This window comes from Gavialis gangeticus, unplaced genomic scaffold (genome assembly GCF_001723915.1).
Source record: "Gavialis gangeticus isolate Ggan-Ray unplaced genomic scaffold, GavGan_comp1, whole genome shotgun sequence".
Taxonomy (NCBI): Eukaryota; Metazoa; Chordata; order Crocodylia; family Gavialidae; genus Gavialis; species Gavialis gangeticus.
Genome location: NW_017728992.1, coordinates 92885681 through 92897051, shown reverse-complemented (window position 1 = coordinate 92897051; position 11371 = coordinate 92885681). Strand labels below are relative to the sequence as shown.

The following is an 11371-nucleotide window of genomic DNA, read 5'->3' as shown; positions in this document are numbered from 1 at the left end:
CTTATTAAAATGCATTTGCAACCCCAGCTACATATTTTGCAATAAATCAAAGTGAGAGTCATATGCACACTTACTTTGCAAAGACAAGGCTCTGTGCATGGGTCATCGTTGATACTGCCAACCATGCTGCAGTTACAGTGCACACATTTTGGGTAGCCCCTGTAGCCAAATGCACAACGATCACATTTTTCACCTGAGTAACCTTCTTTGCACTCACATTGACCTGGCCGAGTCCCTTGAAATATATAAATAATAAAAAAAGGGAGGGGTCAAAATGTGGTTAATGGAAACTAGCCTAACTGCCTCATTTATCAAACTCCTTTAGTATAACTGTTTTTTCATGTGAAGAGTATCAGATTCACTGAGCTCAAGCAGTAAGAAAGGATATTTGTTTGTTTCATTATATCCTAATCAGCATGGACTGACAGCAACATTTGTCCACATCTTTGAGCTCTCAGTTTCAGAAATACCAGCTAGATTTGAAGTTAACACTAAAAGCATTTCATAGACAACTACAGAAGCAGATCCAAAGGGGATGCAGTGGAGTAATCACACTCACCTTTCAGGCCACGCCACTGAAGCAGCAGCCAGGGACTTCTTTAAAGTTGCTGAAACAAGTAAGAATCCCCCTATCTCCCTTCCCCTCCATGCTCAGCAACCCCACCCTGCCAATCCCACCCACTGCTGTTGCTGCCCCTGCTGACTTCAGCTGCCCCAGGAGAGAGAGAACTGCTCGTCCTGCTCCAGCAGGCCTGCACAGGGAGCTGGGCTCAGCCCAAGATAGCTGTGCCAAAGGTAGCAGGCAGGTTCCTCATTCCTACCCAGTACCTCCAGCCATTCCCCCAGCCTGGGAGCAGAATCAGGATGGGGGTGGAAAACTGTTCACTGCCACAGCCACCACTGCTACCACTGTTGTCCTTGGATAAGCTTGGGTTTCTGTGCAGCCTGGCTGGAGTGGGACAGGATCAGTTCTTGAGCTCCCCCACCTATGGGACAGCCAGGGACAGTGGCAGCAGTGAATGGAGGAGAGGGCAAATAGGAGACGAGGGGAGGGGACATGTTGCGTACAGAGGTGAAAGCAAGATGTGTCAAGAGTGCAGAAGGTAGGAGAGGAGTGTCTTCCCTGTGTCAGGGATTTAAGGTAAGTTCCTGGCAACTGCTCCCACACTGTGGTCTGCCTGTCCTAGTGGGGTCTTAGGGAGCTGAGAGTGGGGATGCAGCCACTGCTGTAGTAATAGTCACTGCTCCCTCACCCCCTTTACAAAACCTGGATCCACCCATGGACACTTACCCTGATGAAGGTCAGAATGATCATCATCTTTAGTGCAGCTGGAACTCAGAGACCCAAACACATCACAGTCACAAGGATGGCAAGGGTTATCCTCATAGGGAGAAACCTAAAATAAATTGTATTTTTATTGTTAGTCTCCAGTTAAATATATGAAAAAATCCCTCTCTGCTTTTCTTGCTTGGGACCACTGGAGCTAAAATAATTAAAATGACTAGAAACAAGTCTTACAGGGATAGACTGAAGAAGCCCAACAATCTGTTCAGTTTAACAAAGAGAATATTAAGAGGTGACTGGACTGCCTGTAGGTACTGATTTGGGGAAACAAAACTATGATAAATTGGCTCTTTGATCAAGCAGAAAGAAAATATAACATGATTCAAAGACTGGAACTTAAAATACCGTATTTACTCGATTCTAAGATGAGGTTCCCCACCCCACCCCCGTGTAGGGGAGGAGGGGTTGAAGCAGGCAGTTGCTGTGGCTCAGGCTCCAGTGGCTACCTGGGGTCCAGCCATAGTCTCAGCTGCTGCCTGCCACCCTCTGCCCCTCCTCACTACATCTCCACCCTGCCATCTTCTCTCTATAGCCTGTTCCCTCCACCTTCCCTCCTCACATAGCTTCTCCTCCCCTGCTGCCCCTATCCCTCCCTGCCTTACCCCCAGCCTGACCCATAGTAGTGGCATGCAGCCCATATGGCTGCTACATGGGCTGGGCTTGGAGAAACAGGGAACAGAGGTGAGGCAGAAGGTGGAGCATGGAAGCAGAGGTCAGGGGGTGGAGGGGAGAAGAAGCTGAGAGAGGAACAGGATGGGGGGCAGATGGGGAAGGAAGGGACTGAGGCTGTGGGGGCAGGCAGGGGATGGAGATGGCAGAGGGGCACATGCACAACAGGGAGCAAGCTGCTTGCCCTCTCCACATCTCCAGTCCCTCCAATGCCCGCCCCCCACAGTGGTGCAGGATGAATTAAAAATGACCCTGCAATAATTGGATTCTATACACTGAAAATTATAACAAATTTATAAATTTTCCATATATAGAATCTAACTTTTGGGGAGTTGTCTTAAATTCAGGATCTTCTTTAATTCTAATACGTATGGCAATACCATATTTTCTCACACACAATATGTCCCCAAAAAGCAGCTTCTGGAAATTGGAATGTGCATTGTATGTGAGAAATAAGATAAGAGCAGGTTTTGGTGCTTACCAGGTAAGACCGAAAGTAAAACCTGCAGTGAGCCACAGGAAGCAGAACAATGAGCAGGTTCAGCTCCGTAGCTGCTGATTAGAAAAGGCATGAAGTTGTAGCTACATACTACAAGGAAAGATCTTGTAACTACTTACTACAAGGAAAGATCTTTGCTTCATTCTGTCCTTCAAAAACTGGGTGCATATTATATTCTGGGGCATGCTGTATGCAAAAAGATATGGTATCTTAATTTACCTTCTCAATGTCTTTTCATAGAGTATGGCTATTAACAAAACTCTATTTTAATAATACTAAGCTGAGAAAAAACATAAAGTATGAGTTGCTGAGACCTGAAAAAAAATGTTCTATGCAGCCATTCATACTATAAGACAGCATTTCTCAACCCATGGGTTGCGACCCAAAAGTGGGTCATAAGAATACATGAAAGGGTCGCAAATAAACTTTAAAAATGGATTAACAAACTTTAAAAATTGATTCTCCTTTAAAGGAGAAAAATGTCGAAAACAGTGGGTTTTCCCTTGCAAGATGGCAGTTCTAGCCTTCAAGGTACTGCTTCAGGCTCCCAAGCCCCACACATGCACCCCCCTGCTCCACACACTGGGGGTCCAGGAGCGGGGGGGCAGCAGGTCAGGAGCGGGGGGCACTAGCAGGGCCAAGGGCTGTATTCTACAAAAACTACTTACTGAGTCAGGACTGGCCATTGATGTTTACAAATGGGTCCTGGTACAAAAAAAGGTTGAGCACCACTGCTTAAAAGATATGGAGTACAATAGAATATGATGTGCCTGCTCATTACTTCTCCAAAACTCATATTTCACTATTATAAGTAGGGCTGTACCAAATTCATGGCAGAAGTGGGCTTCACAGCAGCTCCTTTCATCTTACATGATTCCCCATACACCCCTCCACATTGCTGATTGGCTGAGGAGCCCTGGTGGCCCTGTTTCTTGTTGCTGACTGGCCAGGACACAAAAACAGTGCTATATTTAAAACCACGGTTTTTGCCTCCCTGCCAATCAGGAGTGAGTGGTAGGGTCCCTCCACCAATCGGCAGGGGGGACATGTGGGGGGAACCTACAAGATTAATGGAGCTGTCACACAGCCCACTTCCACCATGAATTCAGTAAAGCCCTAATTATAAGACTTCTCTTTTAAGGAATATTTTTGACAGGGTTCTCTGAACTCATTAACTGATATATGATTTGTGAACAAAGTACAATTAGTTAAACTGTAACTGTTGAAAAGTATTTTAATAATATACAATAAGTTGCAATACAAATGCTTTATTACTTGATGCACTGGGATGTAGTTGTATTAATCTTACTTTATGTGGTCTATAGTATCCATCAGCACAGATTTCACAGTTGATTCCTGTAGTGTGTTGAGTACAATTTATGCAGACTCCCCCTCCGATGTACTGGCCATGAATATTTATACTTCTGTTCTGGTCCGCAACACTCTGGCTATAATAACAATCCTGTGCTTTGTTATGACAGTTGCACTCTAAGTAAAGATGAGGAAAATCCACTTTTATTTGTTTCATAATAATTATCCCACTTCAAATAAAAAAAGTAAAAAGAAAGCACACTATCTCAAGTTCATGATTTGCTCTGGCTACATTTTAAATAAAAAATTACTAGGTTAGCTTAATTCTCAGGTAGAGAACTTTCATACCAACAGCCCAAGTCATAATAGCATCATTTTTGTTAGTTTTCTATAGTTCACACTGAGCCAACCCTATCTGCATTTAATGAAGTATATCATCACTAGTAAATGTCTTAAATTTTTAGACTTCTGTATTTCCAAAGACTGGAAGCCTGATTCCCCTCTCATTGAAACCAGTAGTTAATGTCACCAAAGCCAATGGAGCTATACTACTGTAAAACTTGATTAATTTAGAGGAGACTTGAGCCTGTACGCACGTAAAACAGTCTACAATCCTAAATGTAACTTTAAAAGCTCTATAAAGGGTGATTCAACTGAAAAGACCACTTTTACACTTACAACTATAAATTTTATCTAATAGGCTCCTAAATGTCTGTAGCTTGTGACATGCATTATAGATGTGAAGTCAGGAAATGTTAACATGTCCCAGCAACATGCACAGTTATACAACTATTGGCAAAACCTATTCCATTTTATCAGACATTTAGCACAATTGAATACTGTGTTGGCCACTAAGGGAATTTCTTTTAACATACATATAGATACATGCAAAACTAACATAAAAATATAATTTAATATAAATATAAACTAGCAGAGCCCATAATAACCAATGTGAATGTGCTAAATCTCTTTGCAATATTGTGAAACCTATCTGATCCTCTTTGAAGATATCATCACAATGTAATTCCACCAGTATCAAAATTGTCAAGATACTCTATTTCCAAACATAAATCATATTCTGAATCAATTTTGGCATATCCTTTGCTTTCAGTGATTCTTTGACCACAGTGGTCAGCAGTTTTAGGGTTAGAATCAGTCTTTTCCTGGAGTTCATGGGAGATCCACGCGAGCTGGATCAGCACCTTGCAGAACAACCCAGAAGCACAAACATTTTCAGAACCACTAGACACCTGAACTGCATTTACTTACTCTCACATGTGTTCCCAGCAGAAATGGTTCCTGGTCTCCATGGTTTCTGGTGGTAGCCAGGGCAACACTCATTACAGCTCTCTCCACATGTATTGTGTTCACACTGGCATTGCAGTTTCTAAAAATTAAGTTGTAGAAATATTTTTAAATGATCATTTACCCAATGTCCTGAAAACTGACTGATACCAAATTGACTCTATTACATATTTTTAAACACTAAAATTAGTTTTCAGTGAGAATGTCAGAGCCCAGATCTGATGCCTTCACTCACTTGAGAAGTTTTTATTCAGATCCTTTATCCTACTGAGAATGAGTTGGAGGATTATCATCTTTAATATATTTAATGGGATTTTTAAATTTAGGTTCTGAGGAAAAAAAGGAGTTTGGTTTCAAAAACAATGCATTGCAAGAGAACTGTGCGCATTTAGGATGTGAAAGGAAAGAACTCTGGTTTTAGCATGAGTAAAAGTTGCACAACTGTTCATTTAATATATTTCTGTATATTACTTTGCATTATATTTATATAAATGGATATGTATAAATAAGTTATATTCATATTTATTCACATTGTTTATTCCTGATACTTTACACTTATTACATATGAAAAAAAATCAGTAAACATATTCTGTGGTAAAATTCAGTAAACGTGACAAACTTGTCACACTGAAAAGGGAGTGTGGAACAGGATACAAGGAAAATCGTTAAGATCTGCCTTTGTTCCACTGAATACTATTAATGACTTTTAACATTTTCTACTCAAATCATAACAACAAAATATGTGCTCTGAATTCAAAAGAAAAATCCTGCCCTTCACTCATGTAACTAGAAGGATGGAGAGATTTTTTAACTCCAGTGCCCTTGCACTGCAAACCAGATGTTTTAAGCTAATGGTTTTCAACCGGTGGTCCGCATACCCCAGGGATCCACAGATTATATCTAAGGGATCCACAAAAGATTACTCTGATCAATCAAAAGTATGTGAAATACCTACACTTACAATTCAAAGGGGTCCAGGTCTCCATTCAAAATGTCCAAAGGGGTCTGCACCTCCATTCAAAAATGTTTAGGGGTCCACAAATGAAAAAAGGTTGAAAACCAGTTTTAAGCAACCATTTCTCCCACTGACATCAATAAAAGTTCCACCCAAAAAGCCTTTAAAGGAGCTATTATTGGGCCTATCTTTACTCATCTGAGTATTTCTGTCCAACTCCTGAGACTAAGGGTACTAATATGGTAAAAATCTGCAGGATGGAGTCCTTAAATCTAAGTCTTCACTCAATGGGAGTTAAGTGTCTAAACACTTCTGAGGATCCATACCATAAGTCTGGGTGACACCCAAATAAGCAACAAGCAGGGAACTTACGTGTATGCCTATGTTGAAACACAAGAGTACTCTTATTGACAACAATGGGCTTATGCTAGAGTAGCTTGTTAAATCAAGGCGTTAAGCTGCATATGGTCTTTGAAATTTTTCCACAAGATCCTTCTCTCTCTGTCCTTGAAGATAAATATTTTTTTATTGAAAAACTTTTTATTGAAAGCATACCTTTGCAGTTTCATCCAGTGGGCAACTTCGAGCATGGCCATAGCAAATACACATGCCACCAATGGAGACATCTTTTATTGAATAGTAATACTGGGCAAAAGCAAAAGTTGAAAACATTTTATATTCATCTTATATTGCACTGAAAAATAAAACATCAGTATTTGACTGACTTATGAACAGATATGTACCAAAGGAGTTTATCACACATGGATTATCTGCATCTTAGGCAAGCTTACATTTAGTAAATTCTTAGATTTTCCCCCTGTCCTCTTATATAAATAAAGGGCCAAATTCTGACTTTAGATAAACATGCTCAACTCTAACTTCAGTGAGGATTTCCACTACCATAAGCCAGAATTTGAGTATACTGAATGGCACCTAACCCTAAGTTAATGTGTGTAATGCTGTTTATAAAATCACCATAAATCTGGGGAGCAGGGAAGGAGTTAAATTTCCAATGCAAGGAAAGCTGTAAGAAGTGATCCAGCTGGGTTAGGCACAGTACACATGGGGTTGGATTATTGGTATCCTGGGAAGCTAGGGTTGGCACATACTACACAGGCTGGGATTGTAAAGCAGCTCGTTCTGAGAGAAGGGTTCAAGGCTTTGAAGCTGAAGGACCCAACAGTCCACTGGGACAGGAGCAGGAGGCACTTTTGTATACAGTAAAATTTTTACCAATGGGTTCTTTCCTTTGAAGGGAGCAGGCATTGAAGCAAGCTAGCCCCTTTTGTTCTTTACTTTTTTTTCCATCTAGGCTGTAGAAAACCTTGGCATTGATCTTGAACTGAGACTTCTTAGATGATAATGAGACAGTATACCCTCTTGCAAATACCAGAGAAGAACAAAGACTCTCCTTTCATGTCAAATTAGTGATCTGGTGACATTCTTAAAGGGAGGGAACCTGTTTAGTGGAGACACTCTCTGTGTTCCCCTGCCCTCCAGAAGGGAGACACTCACAGTTGAAAGAATTTGTAAGAGAGTACATGAAATTATTGATGTTTTTAGAAACAGGTCACATCCAAGTAAAACAGAGGAGCAAAAATTAAATTACAAAGCAGAAAGGGAGACACCAATCAAGTTGTACAGTCTCTCTTACAGTTAGCCAGTTAAAGACAGTAGGCACTGTAAACTGAGTCTGACCCTGAATTCCTATGAGGGCTTCAGCAAGTCAGCTTAACCTCTCTGTGCCTCACTTTCCTCAGCTACATAACATGGAAGTTTTGAGGATCAATTCATAATTGAAAGCTCTAAGTGTCTATCTAAGTTATTAATTAGTACTTAGTTATTCACAGATTAGTACTTATTGATTAAAATTCCCTGTTCTCATCAGATAAGCATAAGCAACTTCACTCTGAATTAGTTTCAATACCCCACAATATATCAGCAACTGAAATATTCAATAAATCAGGAGTACCCAGAAATGTTTACCTTTGACTGCAAGTGACATTTTCATCAGACAAATCACATATCTATCATTACAGATTAAATGTTAGAGATGCCACCTCATGTTCAGTAGCTAAACAGCAAGTAATTTTGAAGGAAAAATATCTGAAAAATGTTTCTTTGGAACAGTTTTTTCCTGACAGACTAAATGTTGTCGGTAATCTCACAGATAAGGCAACAATTGGATAACAAATCTCATGAAATGGGATAGTGAAATTCATGTCAAGATGGACAGAACACATTCAGACTACAAAGTCCACTATGTTGAATAACTGATATAAATAAATGGTCAGCCAGCTTACCCTTCTGGTAACAATGGGATCAACATCTTTAGGATCATGGTGGCTAAGAGTCATAAGATCAGCATTAAGGGTTCTAATACGCTGCAGGCGAAGACGGATGTATCGTGCAGAAGTAAACTCCAATAGCTTTGGTGAAGGGTCATCAGCGCTAGGTCTACCATTGATAAGTGATGTGTGGATCTATGGGGAGATCATAAATTTAACTATAAGCTTAAGTGGGAATTGGTTATAGGAACAAACATCTTACTAAGAAGACTTTAAAAACCCATACAAACTAAAAAAAATGGGGCTATCACATTATTTCATTACTACCCTAAAATATACTGAAGCTAGAAATGTTGTTGTTAGGTATACTGCTGCCATTCCATTTACCTCCTATCAGGCTGCATCTACACAAGACGCAAGTCGTTTAGTGCTTGTGTATACAAGTACTAAATGACTGTGCAGTAGCACCAACGAACATCTTTTTTTGTGACACTGCTTTTCAGTAACCTAATACTACTGTGCAGTAGCATCGCATCATGGTTCTTGCCACGTAACACTACTGTGCAGTAGTATCGGGCTACTTTGCAGTCAGCATCCTGTGCAGACGTGCCCTAAGAGTAACTAACTGGGAACAAAATTTCACTTCATGTCCCGTCCAGATTGAGACCCCTCCCCCCCCCAAACACTATCTAGGGAATAGCCATTTCTAGTTCTGAGCTGGGTTATCTATCTGAACTCCATTACAAGAGGAGCTATTTTTTAGCATTTGCACAGACAATATAAAAGGCTTTCTGATTGTTTGGCCTGTGTTAAGTTTCTCTGTGTGACCAATTTGACCCAGTGGTGTATATGTTGCATAGCTGTATAATAAATAGTTGATTAAAATAAACTTGACTTGAAATCATCTAAGGTCCATTTGTTTTCCTTCACTATGGAAACCATAATTGTGATTTAACACATGAAGAAAAAGAGACTTGTGACACTTGCATTCTTTTAATTGACAGATAAAAAGTTATTGGTTTATACCAAATGAAGGAGTTAACAACAGTCTCCACTGTCTAATACTGGGTTTCCTACCACATAAGGGGGACTTTCACAGTAGACTTAACTATTGGTTTCAATGCATTATTTCATTATGTTGCTGCCTCTCTGAAATAAATTAAACAACTACCATGAATAGGCTTGGTTAAAAGAAAGAACAATCAACAGTGAGCCTGCACAATTCAGAGCTCTTTTAATTATGCTCTGCCTGGGAAACAATGCCAATACTTGTTTGGGAGTTTCAGCTGTGCAGAATACTTTAGAGAGTGTTTGCTACTTTATCTTACAAAACCAGGTGCTCCAAAAGATGCGATTTTCTTTTTGATATTAAAACTTAGCGGCACACAACATCAGTATGCTTTATTTTCTTAAAATGACGTGTCTAATTATTCATAACTACTATCCAACATCAAATTATGTGAAGAGAAACAATAAAAAGGTTGCAAGCTAGAACATACAGAGGCAGGGAGATATTTTTCTTAACATTTTTTAAGTCTTTATATAAATTAAGGAGAAAGAGATACTGTTGTTAAGGGAAATGTAACAATCCAGACCATCTGACAAGAGCAGAAGGGACAAATCTTTCAACTGTCATTTACATTTCTGAAATCTGCAGTCAGCTCACATTCAAATTTTGTGAATGACAAGGACATAAACAGACAAGGTTGCATACCTCACCATGTTCCAGTGGAACTAGTCTGGAATAATAAGAGGTGCAAATCACTTCATCATCTCTTTTGTAAGTAGGAGGTCCAAGTCTTGGTGTAATATTATAACGAGTTAAGCATTCTGTGTCACTAATTGCATAGTATTGCCATGGTGTGAACTTTGTGCCATCTACAGAACGTTCCAAAATCCAGTTTCCAGGTCGGGGAGCATTAGCAGATTTGATGATGACATATGCAACTTGGAAGACCTAAAAAAAAAAAGGAAGTAGAAACATAATACCAGATACTACTGTGTAAAACAAGCATCAGGTAACCAATTTAGTTCTGAAATGAATGAACTTTTTAAAAGATATTCTGCACTTTGCCTACAATATTTTCTAAAACAGAGAGTAAGAGTAATATAGGGCATCTTTTACACATGCTCTGAGGTGCGAGGAGGCTTTTCCATTAGAGCAGAATTAAAACTCTCACAGCATCTCTTGTATTCAGCATCCCACACTTCAAAATGGCAGCAGAGGGGCTTTAACTAAAGCTTGTTCAGCAATGAGAACACTCCAGCAGACTCAATTAATTGACTCAATTAATCCAGCAGACTCAATCAAGCAGACTCGATTAAGCAGTTGGAGCAGGCATCGGGCACAAGTATAGATGCTCACGGTAGATAAAGGTTTCAGTACAAATATCTGACAACGGCCAAGACAATTTTTCATTATTTTATGAAACATGGTTTCAAAATGCTAATAACATCTCAACAAAACATTCATGTGTCTGACTAATGCAAAAATCAGGACATATTTATTGTATCATTCTATAATAGTGGAGTTGTAGTTTTTCTTCATCACGATACAGATGGTATACAGTTTTGATGGCATCAAAGGACCACAAAGAGATGGACAAAGAGACACTGAGACAGACTATATACTACAAGGTGACCAATACAAATATGGTAACATGCTCTTATCAAAGAACTAAGAACAAGTCTTAGTGGGGATGAAGGAGGTTCCTGGGCCTGGGGAATGACCTGACATGACACCCAGCTAGGGATGAATGGTGTGGTGGGGCTGCCTGTAGCAGGGTGGTCCCCAGAAAATGCCACACTAGTGCCTCCCTAGTGAAAGGTAAGTATGGAGCGCCGTATAGCCTCAGCCCCCACAAGCTGCTGGGTTACCCACAGAAGGGACAGGCAAAGGGTCCAGGCATGTCATCAGAGGCCTGAAGCCCAAGGGGTGTAAGGCCTAGTAGCCCCAGTGAGGGGGTGGTATAGTAGGCCTGGTGGGGGGGGGGGGGGGG

The 11371-nt window shown here is 40.3% G+C and overlaps 1 protein-coding gene across 2 annotated transcripts in view; it reads right to left on the bottom strand.

Annotated features, from left to right (window-relative positions):
- LAMA1 (laminin subunit alpha 1) overlaps nucleotides 1-11371 on the bottom strand; it is a 204599-nt gene that overhangs the window by 112394 nt on the left and 80834 nt on the right. For both annotated transcript variants that reach the window (XM_019525624.1, XM_019525630.1), the window contains exons 4-10: nucleotides 10087-10329; nucleotides 8388-8567; nucleotides 6640-6729; nucleotides 5094-5211; nucleotides 3823-4001; nucleotides 1292-1397; nucleotides 75-235 (exon numbers count right to left, since the gene is read on the bottom strand). In XM_019525624.1, the coding sequence (XP_019381169.1) occupies nucleotides 75-235; nucleotides 1292-1397; nucleotides 3823-4001; nucleotides 5094-5211; nucleotides 6640-6729; nucleotides 8388-8567; nucleotides 10087-10329 (1077 nt within the window). The remainder of the gene's footprint in view (nucleotides 1-74; nucleotides 236-1291; nucleotides 1398-3822; nucleotides 4002-5093; nucleotides 5212-6639; nucleotides 6730-8387; nucleotides 8568-10086; nucleotides 10330-11371) is intronic.